Source organism: Cibotium barometz, chromosome 44, assembly GCF_041138505.1.
Source record: "Cibotium barometz isolate CiBa-2024 chromosome 44, ASM4113850v1, whole genome shotgun sequence".
In the NCBI taxonomy this organism is placed as follows: Eukaryota; Viridiplantae; Streptophyta; class Polypodiopsida; order Cyatheales; family Cibotiaceae; genus Cibotium; species Cibotium barometz.
Window position 1 is genome coordinate 42,727,279 of NC_141089.1, and position 21,171 is coordinate 42,748,449.

A 21,171-nucleotide genomic window follows, 5' to 3' on the forward strand; every position below is an offset into this window, starting at 1 on the left:
AGTGTCCCGCAAGTGTCTGACACTTTCTCTACTATGAGATGGACCATGAATAGCAAAGAAGTGTTGGTTGCATCTACCTCCCATCTGTATCCAAAAGGACTCTTGGGCATGATAGCGATACTCTGCACCCTGCTCTAAAGAGTGTTGCAACTCAGCCCCAACATTGCATATAGTGTCTGCAATCCACTCGGCATCAAGATGTTTTTCGTGTTCCCTCTACAATGCAGATAACCTACGTTTGACAGCTCTTTCTCTATCAATGACCTCCTGTCTCGTAGCCAAGGCCACTCTGTGGTAGAAGTCAACAACACACTCCAAAGCCAAAGCCACACTCTGTCAAGCATCAGGGGCAACAAAAGACCTCCAAACATGCACTACCTTCCATGAAAGCTCTGCATCTGAGTAAAAAGACTCAGGAATGAGCACATGGGGCGGAGAACTCCGACTCCCTGGATATCTGATGCAACGGTCAGATTTTGAGATGCCAGGCACTATGAGTGCATAACCACCTCTGTCAAGAACCCACGTGTCGTCAACATAGAGGCAGTCTAGTCAGACATAAAGGCAACCTACATCTCTTCTTTGGTTGGTCCAAGACAAGAGGAGCGAGTTTGGCCTCTTGTGGATGTCATCCTCCAGCCATACAGAGAGAATAAATCCCTCTCAAACTTCTTTCCCAAGCTGCCCTCTCTAAAGGGTGAACAATGCCCTCATGCTGCCCTTTTTTATCAGCAGGTTGCTGAATCATGTTGAGTCCCCTCCAACAATCCAGTGGTCTCCAGTGGTCTACCTGCGAGAGAGAGTCTATGATGATATCCCCTTCCCTCTAAGATTAAGGGAATACACATTCAAAATGCCAAGTTTCATCCCATCTTGCATAAGAATGACCCACAGTGCTCTGGAAGGCATAATGGACTCATGGCCAACAAGGAAGAACAAAATAGTGGCTATCATTGATATACATACAACACCTTTGGTCCCATCAGCACCTGACCAAAAGGTGTGCCCTGATAAGATCTTCGTAGATCTACTACACTTACCACAAGCAAGTCTGTGTTTCTGCAATAGCAGGACCTTCTGTGACCACACGGTGAAGCTGGTTCCTAATGAATTGTTTCCGACGGCAAGAAAGCATGCCACCAATACCTTGCACATTCCATGATACAACTCTCATGGTTCCTGAGCTAGAGGTCTAGCGCCCGACCTAGTTTCATATCTTTGGCACCTCTCAAACGTGTGAACAAAGCAAGGGGTGGAAACTGCTCTGGGGTGTTGGTAATAACCGATGGAACATGGTCACCACTCTCATCACCATACATGTACATCAAAATGCAAAGTATCACCAAGTGCACCCTCATCAAAATGCAGAGTATCACCGAGTGCACCCTCACCACCAAGAGATTACAATGCATGTACATCAGGCTCAGTACTAAGACCAATTGTTGCACATCCTGAATCACTGGCTACTGCGGAGTCTGCATCATCAACGAGAGAGGCATAGGGATTGGGGTACTCCACTAAAGGGTCTGGCGCAACGGGAGGGGGTTGTCCACTGTCTTCAACCACAACCCAATGTTGTTGGGTCTGGGGTGGAGTGCACATGTTGCGTGCATGTTTGTCAAGCAGTTGTTGTGCCTGTCACTGGGCATATGTTGCTCGTGCCTGCCTCTTCTCTTCCTGTTTCTAAGACACTCTCTAGCAATATGGCCTTGGCGGTGGCAGACACAGCGGTTTCCCAGTAATCTGCATCCTCTATCTGAAGTGCGAGCCATCTTGTCTCTGCAGCAAGCCATGATTCTCTGGGATGGCTAGATCAGAGACAAGAACAATAACTATGGGTACCCATCTACACTGGCGGCGACAGTTTCTGAGGTAGACGAGTGTGGAACACATAGTGGAGGGATCTCTAGTACCAGGCCGAAGGCAAGTCCTATTAACTTCAGAAAATTATAGTAGGCCCTTGGGAGGCCAAGAAATCTAAGTGTAATGGGGGTGAGGTGTCGGTCTTCTTTCATTGGATCCAAATCTGTGTGATACCTGAAGAGGAAGATCCTTTAGGACCAAGTGGAAGGGGACTACTGGCCAAAGCCCGACGTCTGGCTTCTGATGAGTCAAAATCTACTTAGAACAAGCGCCTACCAAGTAGGCATATATCCTGGAAATGTTCTGCTAACTAGATCTACCTGCACTTGAGAGTGAATTTCAAGCCGAAAAATAATAAAAGAAAACTCTTTTCAACCCTAGAGCATGCTTGCAACTTTCTTAACCTAGTGCATGCTTGCAAAAATCTTGCTTTTAAAGCACACCATTACATTGGAAAGCGCCATCAAAAGTGTTCTCAAAGCATTTAACAATAAATCTTTTCTGTAAACATTGTGTTTGTAACTAAGCATGTTAGTTCTAAGAATTCCATGTGCCTATGAAACAACTACTATGCCTTGCAGTGCCATGACTTTCACCTTTTAATGCAAAACATGCATAAAATGTGACGCCCTCTGCTTGTGGATGTACTGTCCTGGATTTGAACCCCTGTACTATAATAATAATAATTCGACTCTCAACACATTTTTTTATTTTTTGAAAAAACACAAAACAAACCAAGGGACTCCATTACTAACTCGTAGGACGAATGCTATTTGCCAAAATTGTGCTCATATCACATTGAATTATATTTATTTACATACAGTTGTGTTGAGTCCTCTCAACCAAGATTTGCAGGAGCTGCCACTCTGACGTCATGAGTAATGGGTTTTCTTTTATAACAACCCCCCCCCCCCTCCCCCCCCAAAAAAAGAAGGGCTTCTGAAAGGTGCAAGAAAGGAGAAAAAAAAAGGCTTATTTAATTATGATCAAACATGATACTCCACATTCACCAAGCATACTACCTTCAGTCATCAATTTTTGGACATAAGAAAAATGCTCAGGCATCCTTTTTCTCCTTTACCTACCATTTAATCTCAACTTGTCCACTGCATGCATTTCTCACAGCCTTCTCAAAAGCAAAAACCTTGTCCTCTTCTACCACAAGAGTCATGCGTGTACCACCCTTTCCAGCTAAGTCATACTCTTCTTGAAGCTTATCCACTTGGTAAACTTGCATCTATTAAGACTCCAAACAATCCATCAGTTAAACACATACTCGGCTAAAAGAAGAAGGAAAGCAATATCCTTGCATCTGTTAAGACTCCAAACAGTCCAACAAACAAACACATACTAGACCAAAAAAAAGAATTAAAATGCATCCATTAGTACTTCAATAGGATAGAACAGTGGTTTCAAAACATGAAGTCCCACATTTTTAACAGTTGCTCCATTTTTTTTGTAAAAGAGCAAGCCTTGGTACTCACTCCAGCATGACCTTCAGATGGATCGCCTTCTGCCCTTTCAGTAGAGTCTTGACTCACCGTTCTTGGATCTCCCTTGGCTAGAGATCGCCTGCCTTATCTGCCTCCTCGACTTGACAGGGCTCCACATGAGCCGCAAATGGATGACCCCACCTGAGCTCCAACAAAACTCTAGTTCTATAGAGAGCATTTCCTGAAAGTTCCTGATGATGGATTTTTTATGAGCCCTAAATACCTTCATCAGCACATGCCATGCGTATCGACATTGGACAGTTGAGAGAATCATTACACCATGTATGGGTTGAGTCCAGCAGAGTAGAGGGCATCCCCCGGGAGGCATGGACAGATGAATACTTTTTGTGTAGATGCGCACCCTGTTATGAGATTCGCAGGAGATTTCACTCTCTCTTCCAAGATGGATTCGGCCCCCTCTCATGGATTATGCAATTTGCCGCTCGGAAATGCTTGGATATGTACCTACTGGAGCTCCGTCATCACCGGTAAGCCCTACTCAAACAACCCCCAGGAGCTTGCAGCCAGTGGGATGCTTCTGAAACCTCCATTACAGACTTCTTTAGACTGCCTCAGCCTGCGATAGAGGAGGCCACTCAGGACCCACATGGACAAAGTAGGTCATACCATCATGTTGTGTATCACACATCTGCATAACATATCCATCATGCTATGTATACGCACATCTGTACACATATCTGCATAACGAGTGTTCCTTGGGCAACATCTCTGGCACTAAAGACTAGTACCCTCTACTACTCCATAAGTACCCTCTTCCATCCGATCTCGGAAAGGGATGTCTAATCTACAGTACCTAAATCTGCACAAAGTACCAGTATAATCACCAGTAAACCTAGTGCACCTCAAGGAAAAATACCGGGCATAACGGCCCATCCCCACCATGCTAACAACAATAAAGTTATCCATGGTCACAAAGAAACCTCATTAGTGTAATCTTAGCCCTTGGCTCGGGGGTGGTTCGAAGCATAGAACCTACGGTTGGGAGGTGAGCTAGCCTACACCCCTCTACGGGGTTTTGTACTAATTTCGTGTGTCTTGTGTTTATGAGATCCATGGGGTTGCAACAGGGAGGAACGCAGTGCTTTCAAAGGCGTGGGTCCTCAGAGAGGAGCTTTACAGAGCCATAGTTGGTGGGACCTTCCGAGGGGTGTGTACCTACTGCTGCGGGCAGATCCTTCAGGGCAAGAGTCACACCTTTTGGTCCCATGCTTTTGGTCCCTCCCGGACCCAAGGTGGGGTATGCATTTCTATCAGCCAGCAGCTCTTACATACATTGGTCGATTCTGGCACCGTTGTCCCTAGGAGAGTTCAGTGGATGATCATCCGGATTGGAGAGGACAGAGTGAGCTTTCTAAACATATACACACTGAATGCCGCAGCAGATAGAACCACTTTCTGGAGTATGGTTCAGCAGTCTCTCCCACAGGCAGATTTTTGGTGCATGGATGGTGATTTCAACATGTTAGCTGACGGGAGTCCTGCCACCAAGGCCAAGGTGGCCTGGAGGGTGATCATTCAGCCATGACACAAGGGGGACCTAGGCATCATTGACCCCTCTATTCAGAGCCATGCCCTTTTGGGCAAGTTGATAGTTTGTGGCCTTCTTCCGGGTGGCCAATCCTCTAAGGAGTTCCTCCTTGCCAGGATCTCTCCTTGCACCCCAGTTTTGGGAGGTTCTCGGCCCCCAAGTACGAGATGGATTTCATGGAGATGCGGGCTCGTGGTTTTAGCCCCGCATTTGAGGACAGATTTGCAGCCAATCTCTTGCACGCTTGGGATCACCTCAAGTTGGCCCCTCCAACAGTCCACTCCAATTGCATCCCAGGAGTGCCTCCGTCAGCCTTGATTTGGAACCCCTGGTCTGTTTGCCCAGTGGTCACATGTTGGGGGCTCGCCCGCACGTATCATGGGGAGCTCTAAGTATGTGCCCCACTTGATCTCGGAGATAAGCTTATTTTTAAACAGCTGCCCACGAAGGCCCAAGACAGGAGCCTCACTGGGATACAGGGTAGGAACACACTTAGCCTTGACAAAAACTCCTCCCGTTAGAATCAGTGCATTTGGCCAGTACCCATTTTTGGGTATTTTATGTAATTCTTCTTGTGTAGTAGGTCGTGGACAAGTCGGCCTGTTCTAGGAGCAGTTGGCCAAGTCACATATGCACTATATAAGGAGGCCTCCCATATGTCACTTTAACAGTTCATTCCCTTGCACAAGTTCAACACTATCTTGCTCGCTAATTGCCATTCTAAAGCTTCTTGCTATTATAAAAGGTGATCTTGTCCACAAGCTCTCTCTACTCTCTCTTGTTCAGTTTATGCTTCCGCCTATGCACTCGCCAACATGGTATCATTCGCTTAGGTTCAATGTGACGTTATGAATAGTTATGCGGGAAACACGCAGTGGATCAAGGGGCACGACAATAAGCACACATTTAAGCACGTGTGTGAATGAGGCCTTATGTAAATTATTCTAGAAAGGCCCAATAAAGGGGAAAGTCGTGCAAGGAGTTGGGATCTGATCCAGCATCTTCTACTCGCCTCTCTCTCTCTCTCTTTGCAAGTTCTCTTTTTGCTCTGAAGCTTGCAAGCTAGTCACGCCATAGCTAGGTCCGCTAGACTGGTATCAGAGCTGGTAGGGGCGATCAAGTTTGCCATATCTACCCTCTTTGTCCATCACCTCAATAGCAGCCCTTACGGGCAATAGAGGGCAGCATAGTAGCAGGCCTGAAGGGCAATGGCTGGTGGCGCACAGCATGTAGCCCATCCTCTATCCACGCCCGTCAAAAACAGCACGTTAGGACAGCCTGTGAGTGGCCAATTCTTCTTGGAAGTTCTCTCTCTCTTCACACCCACAAGGAGACACACACGATAACACACCTCCCACGAGCTCAAGTAGCTTCAGCCCGCCATCTCTCTCATACACACAGGCAGCAAAAGAAGGCAACCTAACCAATTGCAAGAGGCAGGCGATTAAATAGACCGGCAATAGAGACGATAGCCATAGCCGAAGGCAATTCGTCACAGTCCAGCAACAAAAGGGATTTACGGCAACCCGCTATTTTAGCTTGGTGTGTGACCCTGAGAGAGGCCATTTCCACGCCAGAAAGTCGGCAAAGATAAGAAGCTCCCACCGCAGAGCCGTTTACGGCACCAATCGGGAAGTAGAATTTGTGCTTTTGTGTACATTTTCGAATAGTGTTTGTTTTGCTTTGCTTTTTCAATTTCCAGTGAGAAAAAATCATGGAAAAAGATAGCATAGAAAATCCTGTAGAGGGAAACACTGACACCATAAACACCACAAACGAGGATCAAATCATGACTGAGACAAACACTTTAGAACAAGAAAATGAATGGGAATGGGAAGAAGAGGGACCTACCCGCCAACAACATGAGCTCTTAGAAAATCGGGTAGCCAGTTTAGAAATTCACATTCATTCTTTCTTTGATGCCCTTGATAATATGAAACTTCAGCTAACTAAGTTAGTTGAAATGACGGACAAGAGAAAGAAGAAATTGACTCAAGCTTCGAGACCAATTGACTCAAACATGCCCTCTACATCGAAAGATGTTGGTACAGTTACGAAAGAAAGAACTATGCCCTCACAAGAAACAGTCCCAAAAGTAACGAGAATAAGGGAAAATCCTGTTCTAAAAGACATGAAACCGCCACAATTTAATGGTGAGGAAAAAGATAAAAATAAAGATTCTGGCTATACCTTCTTACAAAAATAGCAGGACCTTCATAGACTTAAAAATACTCCACCTGAGGATCAAGTACTTGAGGCTAGTTTATTGATAGGGCCAAAAGCCTATAAATGGTGGATGAGCCTCAAGGAACTGGGAGTATTCTAGAGGATTGGGCTCAATTTGAAACCATCTTTCTGAAAGAATTTCTTCCCGAGAATGAACTTGAGAGAAATTGGGAGGATCGGGATAAGGTTGTGCAAAAGGGAAGACCTTTGCTCACCTATATTGCGGATTACCGCGAAATAATCCTGAAACTACAAGGGATTGATGACTTTCAGAAGACTAGAGGTTTTATAAGGAGGTTAGATAAAAAATTTAAAACAGAAGTGAAACGTAGTGCATCTAAGACTTTAGAGGAGGCGATTAAGTTCGCCCAAATCTATGAGGACCACACACGCTTGGGTGGTACTACTAACCCCACTGAGACGGACCCTAAAACTAGTGATCCTAGTACCTCTAGACCTTTCTTCAAGAATAAGAGAAAAATGCCATTTAACAAAGAAAGAAAACAACCTTTCAAGATGAAATTTGTTAAAGGCCAAAAAAGAAAATTTATGTTTCACATGTCTCTCATCCAATCATTCTGCATGGAATTTTCCTAGGAAAAAGAAAAAGAGGGATGATAATAAGGATAAGGGAAACAAAGAAAAGCAAATCCATGTTGTGCAAACACTTTCAATTATAGGAAATGAAAAGTATAAATCTGTTGAGGTGTTGCATGAGGACATCACACATCAGTGTTGTGTGTCATCTGCCATGTGGAAATCTACCTTTGGTCCGCATGAATTAGTTAAGATGCATGGGTTTGCTAAAGGTAAAAGGACTAGGGTCATGATAGATGACTCAGCCACTCACAATTTTGTGAATTACACCCTTGTCAGCTTCCCCAACTTACTAGTGCTCATCAATATGTTGTCTCCATGATGCAAGGAGAGGACAAGAAAATATGGGACACTATGGTATCCAATTTGGAAATTGAAATTCAAGACTATAAAGATAATCTTGATTTCCAAATCATGAAAATGGATCGAGTAGATATAGTCCTAGGTAGAGAAAGGTTATGGAGTTTGGGACCATCCCTCAAAAGAAGTTACCAGCAAAACTCATTGGAATTCGAAAAGGAGGGAAAAACTTATATTATTCAAGGTGAACACAATGTGCCAAATTCTCCTTTGATATGTTCTCTTGACCTGCAAAAGCTTCTTGAAAGACAATCTTGTGATGTATATATGGTTTGGTGTCAATCTCTTGTAAATAAGCACTCTGTTTTTTAAATGAAAAAGAAAGACTTCTTTTCGTGTGTGAGTAGTGATGATAAAAGTAAACATGAATTAATTGATATGCTTGCTGAGTTTAAAGATGCTTTTCCTATTGATTTACCTAGTGGTTTACCACCGGAGAGAGAAGAAATTGATCATGCAATTGAAATGGTTAAAGATGCTAGACCTGTTTGTAAACCACCTTATAGATTAAGTGAAGCACAGCACATAGAGGTAGAAAGGCAATTGAAAGACTATATAGATAAAGGTTTTATTGAAGCTAGCAATTCACCATGGGCTTCGCCAATTTTATTGGTGAAGAAAAAAGACGGTTCTATGCAACTTTGTGTCGATTATAGAGCACTAAATAATCTCATGGTAAAGAACAAGTTTCCTATGCTAAGAATGGAAGATCTTTTTGATCAACTTCAATTGAGATCTGGCTATCATCAAGTAAGAATTAAGACTGAGGATATTTCAAAAATAGCCTTTAGAACTAGGTATGAACACAATGAATTTTTTGTAATGCCCTTTGGACTTACCAATGCTCCAACCACATTCATGAAACTCATGAATAGTGTTTTACGGCCCTATCTAGGAAAGTTTGTAGTTGTATTTCTTGATGATTCATCTATAGTAAAGCTAAAGAAGAACATTTGGAACATTTGAGAAAAGTGTTTCAATTGTTACGAGAGCATTCCCTTTATGCCAAAGAATCCAAGTGTGAATTCTTTGCAAACCAAGTTAAATATCTTGGCCATATCATCTCTAAAGATGGTATTAGCATGGATCCAGAAAAGGTTAAGGCTATTCTGGAGTGGCCTGAACCTAGGAATTTAGAAGAGCTGCAGATCTTCTTAGGAATGTCTGGATTCTATCGTAAATTTATTTGTGACTATACCAAGATAGTAGTTCCCATGACTGATCAGCTTAAAGAGAAAGGGAAAACATTTGAATGGGGAACTAAATAAAGGCAAAGCATGGAAAAGCTAAGAGTAGCAATAGCTACGGCTCCAATTTTATATATTGTGGATCCCAACAAACCCTTTGTGGTTGAGACTGATGCTAGTAATTTTGCTATAGGTGCGGTTTTTGTTATCTCTCCTGTCTTTATTTAGACACCAGGGCCTTTGTTGTGGGTGTGCCCGCCCTTGTAGGTGTTGTCTCATTTTTCCTCACTTCCCGTATTTTTCCCCCATTTTTTCCCATTTTTCTGTGGCTTGGGTGGCAGCACTGTGGTGGCAGGAGGTCAACTGTATGCCTACTGGAGGTAGCCAACTGTACTTGCACAGGTCGTGGACTTGTTTCCATGCAGGCCGACTGCTCACACCTGGCCGACTAGGTGTAGGGGCTGGTCGTGGAGTTCATGCACCTGTCGGCTGTCCTAGAGCAGGCCGACTGCAGTGCTGGGGCCATATAAAATGGCCCTCAGGACCCCTTGCCACATTGTATTCTATTCCGAGATCTTGTGTATATACAGTAGAGTTATACGCCTCTCTCTCTCCATTGCTGTCTATTTTCTGCACTTGCTCTTGTGTTTCCAGATTTGGTCATCATCTCCGCTGCGTATTCTGACATGGTATCAGAGCCCTAGGCTCTTGATAGTTCTTGGGATTTGTGTGAGCAAGAGGGGGACTGTTGCATTGCTGATTGGTGGACTGTTTTGGACTGCTCGGGAAGAGGAGAAGCAAGAGGACGGCGGGCTGATTTGCTGGACAGCCACTTGCAGGTGTAAGTTCTTCTTTGTTCCCACCCACCCACCCACCCTTTTTCAGATTACATCCCCGCAATGCAGATTTGTTGAGATGGCTGAGAGGCATGTGAAGATCCCTACACTCCCCACGTTCCTGGTGGACCGTCAGTTGGACGGGAACAACTACGGCATATGGAAGGTTATGATGGAATCTGTTTTGGAGTCTTACGACCTTGCTGATTTCATCATTGTTGGGGTTCCACGGCCGGAAGTAGAGGAAGGGGAGTTACCGTCAACCCGAAAGGACCGGGAGGCACAAGCACAGTTGTGGGATGTGTCAACGCCAAGGTCCGCTCATTTATCTTCCTCAACTGCACACCGCAGGTAATCAATCATGTAAAGCATATGACGTTGGCCAGAGGTATATGGCAACATTTGGCTTCTCTTTACAATAGGGTATCGCCCATGAAGAGGATTTCCTTGGAAGTACAGATGCGGGTTATGAGCCCTGCAAAGTCATCGACGATGCGGGAGCATATTAACAAGGTGCAGGCTCTTCAACAGGAAGTTCTTCAGGCTGGGAAGGAGATATCGTCAAAGGACATGGCCATAATGTTGCTGTCGCACTTGCCCTCTCCGGTGGACCTCTTCACGAAGTTGCTATCTCAGGATTTGCTCAGGCGGCACCCCAGCTCCCTGTGGTTGCTTTCACAGCCAGGAGCTGAGACTCGAGAGGGGGTGTTAGAAGTCATCTCCTGTCTTTATCTAGACACCAGGGCCTTTGTTGTGGGTTTTCCCACCCTTGTAGGTGTTGTTCTCATTTTTCCTCACTTCCCGTATTTTTCCCCCATTTTTTCCCATTTTTCTATGGCTTGGGTGGCAGCCCTGTGGTGGCAGGACTCAGGAGGTCTTAGTTGTTGGCCGACTGCAGTTGTATGCCTACTGGAGGTAGCCGACTATACTTGCACAGGTCGTGGACTTGTTTCCATGCAGGCCGACTGCTCACACCTGGCCGACTAGGTGTAGGGGCTGGTCGTGGAGTTCATGCACCTGTCGGTTGTCCTAGAGCAGGCCGACTGCAGTGCCGGGGCCATATAAAATGGCCCCACAGCCCCCTTGCCACATTGTATTGTATTCCGGGATCTTGTGTATATACAGTAGAGTTATACACCTCTCTCTCTCTCTCTCCATTGCTGTCTATTTTCTGCACTTGCTCGTGTTTCCAGATTTGGTCATCATCTCCGCTGCGTATTTTGACAGTTTTAACTTGAGAAGGTCGACCAGTAGCATTTAAAAGTAAGAAATTAGATCGTGTACAGCAAAATGCTATCGTTCATGCTTTGAAGAAATGGAGGCACTATTTGTATGGTGCCAAAGTTATGATAGTGTTTGATCAAGAGAGCAGGGTCATAAGGCCAGATGGGCCGAGCTCTTACAAGAGTTCGACTATGAATTAAGATATCGTAAAGGAAGATACAATGTAGTAGCACATTCCCTTAGTTGGATGCCAATGATAAATGAGTTGAGTTTTACTCAATTCACTAGTGATCTACTTGAGTCAGTAGAGGGAAATGTCAGGTTGATCCTACATATTCCAAGATATGGGGAAACATTGAAAAAGGGAATCCTAATGATGAGGTTTCCAATGAGAAAGCATCGACGGGTGCTCAAGAAGGATTCAAGTGGAAGAATTTTAACATAGATGATGGCTATCTACCCTACAAGGGTAGAGTGTGTGTTCCAAAGGACCAAGAAATGAGGCGCTGGATACTCTAAGTGTCATGATAGTCCTAGTGCGGGACAGCCAAGAGTTAACAAGACCTATGGCCTTGTTAAAAGACAGTTTTATTGGTCAGGAATGTATAAGGACGTCCTTGACTATGTAGTCAAATGTAGTAAATGCCAGATCAATAAAGCTGAGAGACTAAAGTTGAGAGGACTTCTCCACCCATTAGACATTCCTTCAAGGAAATGGGAGAGTATCTCCATGGATTTTATTGTAGGATTACCTAAAACACAGAGAGGGCACGACTCTGTCTGGGTAATTGTGGATAGGTTAACCAAAATGACTACGTTTATTCCAACTAAATCTAATGTAAAAACTCCTAAATTGGCTAGATTGTTTGTTGAGAACCTATACTGATTGTATGGTCTACCAGCAGACATTGTATCGGATCGGGATAGGAAATTCAATAGTCATTTTTGGAGAGCTGTGTTTACAAGATTAGATACTAAACTTAGCATGAGCACTGCTGAGCATCCGCAAACAAATGGGCAAATTGAGAGGGTTAGCCAAATCTTAGAAGACATGCTAAGAGCATTTGTTACTAAACAGTAAACTAATTGGGAAGAGTATTTACCTATAGTAGAGTTTGCATATAACAGTGCCAAACACTCTTCCACGGGATATAGTCCTTTCATGTTGATGTATGGGTTTCAGCGTAGAGCTCCCTATGCAGTGGGATTGCAAAAGGAGAAGGTACAAGCAGCTAAAGATTTTCTACAGGATATGAATGAAATGCTAAGTCTTGCTAAAAGCAGTATTAGGAAAGCTCAAGATCGAGCTAGTGCCTATATTGATCCTCATAGGAGACCTCTTACCTTTGAGGACGGAGAGCAAGTCTATTTAAGAGTGCCTGCACAATCTGAGACCATGAAGACTAGACCATGTCCAAAGTTATCACCTAGGTATTGTGGACCTTTCATGGTACTTAAGAGAGTAGGTGATATGGCTTACAAACTCCAATTACCAGAAACAAGTGGAGTACATCCAATATTCCATGTAAGCAGGCTCAAAAAGAGATTAGGTGAATCTAATAATCTTCTACAAGATGATCAGATAGTAGAACTCATTGACACACAATCACTTCCACATGAGCCAAAGAAGATACTAGACACTCGTGAAAGGAGAACTAGACATACCATCTATAAAGAATTTTTAGTTAAGTGGAAAGATTTTTTCAGAAGAGAGTTCCACATGGGAGAGAGTAAGCACCATTAAGAAACGGTTTCCCAATTTTGTTTTCGTTTTCGAGGACAAAAACATTTCTTAAGGGGAGGAAATGTGAAGTTATGCGGGAAACACGCAATGGATCAGGGGGCACGCAGGAGTTGGGATCTGATCCAGCATCTTCTACGCGCCTCTCTCTCTCTCTCCCTCTCTACGAGTTTTTTCTTCTCTGAAGCTTGCAAGCTAGTCACACCATAGCTAGGTCCATTACATTCAAGCTGCTCCATCCTTCTGCAAACTGCTCGCTATCTTCAACTGTGCCTTGCGTTTTCTTCCATAGCTTCTCCCAGCTGCTGATCAGTGAAAACAGTGGCTGTGATTCACCATTTTGCTGTGTTTTCTGGTCCAGCCAGCCTTCTTGGCTGTGTTTTGTTCTACAGAGGTAAGCTGTGAAGTTTTCTGGTCCAGCCAGTCCTCTCCTTGTTGAGGCAAGACATTTTCATGATTGTTGACGGTGTTCCTGAGCATGTCCTAATTCGCAGGAATAGGAGCATTCCAATTATTCCCCTAATCTCACACATACAGGCCCAATGAGCTATAAGAAAAGGAGGAACATGTATGGTACTGCTACCAGAGTTAGCAGGTGCGGCTTTGACAAGAATAAATATATAGGTGAACAAAATATTGATAGAATAAGTAGTAGCTGTCCATTTTTGTGCATTAATATACGCCCGTAGCCAGCAATCTGATGTTCAGTCAGCAACCCCATTAAAGCTAAAGTTGGATGGTCTCCTAGCACAGTTTCAGGACATCATGCTAAAGGATGATCTTCCACCGCAGCTCCCACCTAGTCGTCCTAAGGATCATCGCATTGAGTTGGTCCCTGGGATAGAACCACCCAGTAAGTTCCCCTATCGCCTTTCTAAGGCACTGGCGAGCGAACTAGAGCAACAGCTTTCCCAGCTACTCAACGTTGGATTTATCTGGCCGTCATCCTTGCCCTTTGCTGCACCTATCTTGTTTGTGAAGAAGAAAGACAAGTCCGCACGATTATGCGTGGACTACAGAGCTCTTAACAAGCTCACAGTGAAGAATAGGTTCCCAATGCCCAGGATTGAGTATATCCTTGAGCGACTCAACGGTGCAAAGTTCTTTTCGAAGATTGATCTCAAAAGTGGCTATCATCAGGTTCGGATCTTTACGGCTGACATTACAAAAACAGCCTTCAAGACTAAACATGGCCATTACGAGTTTGTGGTGATACCATTCGATCTCACCAATGCACCTACGACGTTTAACAAGATGATGTCTCGGTATTTGTGGAACTCATAGGAAAGTGCGTGTTCATCTTTTTAGATGATATACTCATTTTTTCTGCAACTGCAGAGCAACATATGCAGGATGTTGAGAAGGTCTTGCAACTTTTGTGAGACAATGCACTCTACATTAATGTAAATGAGAGCGAATTTGGAGTAGAAGAAATCCATTACCTAGGATATATTATCAATGTAGACCGGATTAGCCTTGACCCTGAAAAGGTAAGGGCAATTCTCGAATGGGATGTTCCCAAGAATGCGCAAGAGATCCACTCTTTTGTGGGTCTTTGCCAAGCATATAGTATCCATATGGACAAATTTTCCGACCTTGCAGCACCTCTTACAGATCTAGTTAAGGGCGTGAAGATACGTCGACAGAAGGTGTCCGTTACGGGCAAAGCACTCGAGGCATTTCATGCAATGAAAAAAGCGGCCTCTAAGTCTCTGGTTCTCAAAATGGCTTCATGGGATGATCCTTTCAAGGTAAATCACAGATGCCAGTAATTTAGCCATAGGAGTTGTCCTCCAGGAGTTGTCCTCCAGCAAGAAGGGCGCCCAGTGGGCTCTTGGCGGACTACTTGGCAACAATGAACCTGCCACCAATCTAAGCAGGAGGGAATGTCACATGCACCCTGTACTAGAGTGCTATGTGACACACTGGCTCTACATTAGTGCAACATTTATCAGTAGGATTTACCTTTTTAGGAATATTTTGTCATATGCCGTGGCCCCATTGTGAGCCCTAGTCCGGGACATGTCAAGCACGATCTACGTAGGTCAGACTCCACAGCCATAGAGGGTATGCATGTGTCAGCCCTCTTACCCACTTGGAGAATTCATCAGTTAGGGCATGTAGAATGTCAGTTCCCTAGCTTAGGTCTTGTAGTAGTTGCATGTAGATGCATTGATAGGTCTATGGGCTAGCCAAAGGCCAACCCATAAGGGAAATACTTTGGCCATAGAGGGCATAGGCAGCCAATCGGCAGCCTACAAGTGCCCCCTATCATAGTCGGCCAGCACTGGAGGCCCACAGGCAGCAGTTGGCCAGCACCTAGCACCAGTCGGCCAGCATAATACAGCAGCAGCAGCAAGTTGTGGATAGTACTACAGTCGGCCAGCATTAATTGGCAGATTTAATATCATGCGCGGAATTAAATGCTAGCACATAGGATATTATTTGTCCATAAAAATAGGCCAACAGCATGCAGCCCACTGACCAGCAGCAAATAAACATATAAAAGCAGCACTTTGTTCCTCATTTAATCATTCATCATCAACAAAGTTCAGCAGCATCCCCAAGTCTTCCATGAAGAGCATCTTTAGCATTCAGCTAGCATATGTGCATCCCTGGGTTTTGGGATTGCATAGTGGTCATTGAAGAGCAATTCAACGGAGCTTGGACATCATCTGGATCAGCTTGGGTTTGGTCTACATCGTCCTTGCGTTTGGCAGTCTTTAGACATCATTCATTTTCATTGTAAGTTCTCCAAAGAAATATAAGCAAATACTCCTGCTTGCAGGGGAGGACCCTTCAGTGGGTAAATTGGGACCCAATACTGTGTCGACTCTTATCTGCTTCCTCTCTTTCTTCTATTCTCTCTCTAAGTGGAGTTGCACAAACTCACGGGTATAAAGAAGGCTTTGTTGCGTGTTACGACGATCAACCTATTGCATGCTACACCACCTTACTCACATTCTCTATCAGACCACATGCAAACTTGAGAAAGCAAAGAACCCTTTGGAGGATTTCAGTGGATGCACCTTACAAAAGCTGACGGTTCAGCACCAACATCAGCACTTTAGCCATCATGAGCATATAAGGCATTTAGTTGCATCAGGTCGGGGTTGTTAGCACCAGATTGCATTGCATTGCATTGACACTCTGTCTTTCTTAAGCATCATTAAGTGCAGTTTAGTTAGCCTAAGGTTGTGTTTACGAAGATCAAATCCCTCACATGTCACATTGGTATCAGAGCGTGTTACAGGGTAACCAGCCTTAGATCATTTTCATTCCATCAGTCATTCAGTCAGACATCATGTTAATCGCTTCCGCACAGTTAAACCCAGTTCTCAAAATCTTGCAGGCCATCCTTAGGGATTTTCCCTTAGGCATGCATTAGTAACCCATCCATCTGCATTCTTGCACAGCATATAGGGTTGCACATGGCTTGCATAGCAGTCATCTTAGCAGTCAGTCTTGCATCTGCAAGGCATACATGTTTGCCCATGAATTCTCTGGGGAAGAATGACATCCATCATCAAAGGAGTACATAAGTTTTGGGCTTCAACTGGCAACAGCAGGGGGTTCTCTTCCACAGAAGAAGACGGAAGTTGGCTCCAACATCGCCTCAGGAAGTTCACAGTTTTAGGAACGACGGAGATGGAGGGTGAAAGGATTCCACAGACAGGTCAGGGGTGACTCCGTATTTCCAAGCAGTTTTAGCAGCATTTGCCATTCAGTTCCCACAGTAGACAAGTCTTTGGCTCAAAGGATTCCACGCCTACAGTCGACCTCAATCCCGGCAGAAGAAGTCAGAAGGGGGCAATGGTTCAGTGGAGAAGGATCACCAGAGGAGTCGAAAGGTTGCCAGGTATACCACCTAGCATCAGTTTAGCAGAGGGGAATGTCACGTGCACACCCATCAGGTGTACAAGTGGCATGGCATCATCAAGCATTAATCAGGACATTTAAGGATTATTCAGGCATGTATCAGCATGCGCATGTATATGGGGGTGTTTCAACACCAACATCAGCACTTTAGCCATCATGAGCATGTAAGGCATTTAGTGCATCAGGTCGGGGTTGTTAGCACCAGCCGACAGCATTGATGACCAGCCAACAGCACATGATGCTCAGCCGACAGCCTTCAGAGTATTTATGGCCAGTCGTGAGCATCCAGGAGCTGGCCGAGCATCAATTCCCACATATAAATAGAAGCGCATCCTCCATTCAGTTCATCATCTCAGATCAGCATCAAATAGATCTCAGTTCAGCGCATCATCATCTTAGTTCAGCGCATCATCATCTCAGTTCAGTTCATATATATCGGTTCAGCAAACGCATCCATCTCCTCAGCGTTTCCTTCCCAAGCAACAAGGAGAGCCTCTGCGTTTCAGCATCAGTTCAGCATCACATCAGTTCCAAGTCAACCCTTCAGCGTTTCCTTCCCAGGAGACAAGGGAAAGTCAGTGGGACAGCAGTTCATCCAGCATATCAGCATATTCAGCATCATAGGCAGCATATTCAGCATATAGTTCATCATTCCTATCTCCTACATAGAGGGAAGCCGGCATCGAAGGGTGGACCTCAGCATTGGAGCAAGGAACAGTCCTCAGCATCAGCATTCAGCCCATTCTTCTCATCCCGAGAAAGATCTTCATCTTAGACAACATCATAGATCTATTTAGATCTCATTGTAACCCATTCATCTAATATAGCTGCATTGCATTGACACTATCTGTCTTTCTTAAGCATCATTAAGTGCAATTTAGTTAGCCTAAGGTTGTGTTTACGACGATCAAATCCCTCACATGTCACAAGGATATATTTCCCGGGGGGAAAAAAACCCCCAAAAACCTTGAAACGTTTCTTGTGACTATGCTGCTGAAGATGGCTAAACTGAGGGACTCCATGTGAACTAATGCCTTTGAGAGATGGAATTTCCAAATATGTTCAGCAGTCACATTTGTGTGAAAGAAGAGTTTCTTCTCTCACCCACTCTGTTTGGGCCCTGGATAGATTAAAACTCGACACCATGGTCCTTGATTATGATAGGCAAGATAGGCCAGCAGCCATTCTTCTTCTTCTTATTTATGCTGATGATGTGTTCTACAAATTCAGTGACACAAGGAGGAGAAGCAAAGGCTGGTTTAATAAATAATCAGGCTCAAACGTTCACTCTCAGCAAGGTTGCTAAAGATTGCATGGGAAGCCAGCTCCAAGGTCCGGAAGACATATGAGCAAGCTCTTAAAATCTGGGTGGATGATGGATGACAAACGGTGGTGGTTTTCTAGAAAGGATGCCTCAGACCTTGTTACTAATCCCTCCGAGGACCCACTTGTCCAAAATCCCTTTTTTTCCTTTTGCTCCACGCATCCCCTCCTCCCTCTGAAAATGAGATCCCTCAACTACTAAAGCGAAAAGAAGGTTGGGAAAAGCTAGATCACAACCCTCACATAGAGGTGATGACTGAGGAGGAGGTGTGGGAGATCTCCAGCCTGCAAACGACCTTGGAGGTGGCTGGCATTAGTGTTTGCCTAGGACCTTCCCATGAGTGTTATGAATTGGAGGAACTGTATTCAAATCATAAGAAACTGATGGACATTTGCTGGCCAAAATATTGCATTTAGGCCATCCTCACCCTCGTGAAAGCAGTCAGAACTCAATGATGCATGAAATCTACACCTTTTCTTGTGCACTTGGGCCATGAGCACAAGGTCATTACACTTGATTAGACTTTTCGCCATGGTATTCCTGGTTTAAATCTTTGGTTGATACTCTTGTAAAGTGAAGACTGCACTCTTGCTGTTGGGTAAATGAAACAATATTCATGATTTACAAAGCATGCGTATGCACATAAACCGCATACATGCGTAGAAACATACACATATGTGTACTGAAAAAGAAGTGCATTCATCTACACACATAGATACACATATAGGCCCATGTTTGCATGTATGTATGTATAAATACATAAAATCACAAAGAAAATGGTTGCAAACAACGTCTTCATGTTAAAACCTTTTAGCATATTTTCAAGCATAGGACTTAGTATACGCAAAAACATAAGCTACTAATATACTCTTGTGCTTGAAGTTAAAAGAGTTCCTTGAATCTCTTACCAGTGGATAAATCACTCCTAGAAGATGGAACTGCAAACAAACCTCCATCTCTACCTACAGTTAACAAGGAGAACGCATTATGATTCTAATTAGATAACAATATGTTCACTTTTCAGAAAAACCACCTCTGGGCAACCATCCTATTAATATTATGTTCAAGATAGAGATCATCATTTGCCAAACGCTCTTCTAGCCAACCTTGGCTTTAAAATGCACAGCACCACTCTAAGCCTACTTTCAATCAAGCACCAAATAAACAAGCATGCTGATTTTCACTACTTCCACAAGCGTTTAAAAAGGTAACGCAATCCCTCTTGACAAAGAAACCATTTTTGCCCATGGCCAGGTAGCCCAGTTGGTAAGGAGTTTGGTTCTCTAGGCAGGTGCCCAAGTTCAAACCCGGCAGGCTGCAGCCCTTGAACAAGATGTTGCCTATCACTACATAAATAATTACACTCTAGCAAAAATAAATAAAAAATCATAGTTTCGCTGCATCCAACTTTCAAAAGGATAAAGTATACTCCATACAACTTTCTCAAGAAAAACTACCTTTCCATCTTCCCCTGATTGCCTTCTTTCCTGGTCTTCATCTTTCCCACTCATTCGTACAAAATCAGAAACCCAAGAGGTAGGCCAATATGGGTGGAACACCTTGAGATGAGGGTGGTCAAGGGTGTATCAAACCAACTTGGCTGTCAAATTCCTGTTACCAATCTCTCTAAATCAAAGAAAACTGTAAATTAGACATCGACTCTTGGTTAAAAGATGTTTAGGATAAACATCATGTTGTGGATGTTAGTTCCCAGTTTGATAAAGGTGTGCAATTCTCAAATGCATCAGCCTTCAGCAGATGCTAATCAGCAATGGAGCAAACTGTTGATTGACCCTGACCGCAATGCCAATCTGGCACCCCAAATACAACACATACTCATCTTTGGGCACCCATGTAAGTCCCACCTGCCCAGAATATCCCATGCATCCATGATCCATTGCAACTTTTTGTTGTTAGTGTTTTGATTCCTTTCTAAAGAGAGCCCATGTGTTTGGAGCAGAGACAAAGCATCCCACTGGACGAGACCCAAGACCCCGAAGACTAGAAAAGGTGCATGGAGCAAGGGTGCATCAAGTGCCTCAATGTTCCAAGTTTGTCAGGAGGGAATGTCATGTGCATCACATCTTTGAGTGCCACATGGACATTAATCTCAGCATTGGACACCTTGTGGGCAAGATCAGGGACCACACTTAGGCTCATGGAGAAGGATCTTGGGCACCTAGATATTGGATAGTAGAGCACCCAACGACCAATCAATGTGAACAGATTTTAGATACACTGTATCTAGTCATGCACAGTTGGCATAGTTGGCCCAGTTAGCCAACCAGCCTTCAGCCACTATATAAGGGAAATCGAGGGCAATATTAGGAGTCATTCACATGCACTGTTCTGAGGTGCATCCTTCAAGCAGTAACCTGACATTTGGATCAAACAAAGTGAGTTCTTATGAGCGTTCTCTCATAGGATCATAGATTGTATATGCATCAGTAGTCATGCACGATTATGCATGAGCGAACCTTAGTTGAGATTTATGATCATCATTGTAGATATTCATAGCAATAGACCACTATTGATATGAGAGAGGTCATACCTATTTCAGCCTTCAGTACAAGGATTCCTCAGCTAGACTTGATAGAGTCTACTTTGCTCCAATAATCCCCACACTCTCTAAGTCTGGGTGGATACCTTCTCTATGCTTTCTGATCATTTCCCTCTCAGGTGGGATTGGGAGGACATGACAAGTTTTATCAAGTTCTCATGCTTTCATACTCTCATCATCTTGGCTAGGCCATATAGCATAGTCATCTTCACCAACTCCTAGAACAACATCAACTGGCAAATCATTTGACCGGCAATCTAGTGGTTCGGTGGCTCTTCAGGCTGATGACTTCAAGTCTTCATCCTAATGCTTGGTGTGAGAGAAAGAGTTTT

At 44.1% G+C, this 21,171-nt stretch overlaps 1 protein-coding gene across 1 annotated transcript in view; it reads right to left on the reverse strand.

Annotated features, from left to right (window-relative positions):
- Window positions 1–2,822: 2,822 nt before the first annotated feature.
- Window positions 2,823–21,171, reverse strand: part of LOC147613309 (ribosomal protein S5 domain protein) — a 35,414-nt gene continuing 17,065 nt past the window's right edge. Inside the window, exons 5-6 of the mRNA XM_086782593.1 lie at window positions 19,188–19,241; window positions 2,823–3,100 (exon numbers count right to left, since the gene is read on the reverse strand). Coding sequence (XP_086638719.1) covers window positions 2,945–3,100; window positions 19,188–19,241 — 210 coding nt within the window. The 3' untranslated portion in view covers window positions 2,823–2,944. The remainder of the gene's footprint in view (window positions 3,101–19,187; window positions 19,242–21,171) is intronic.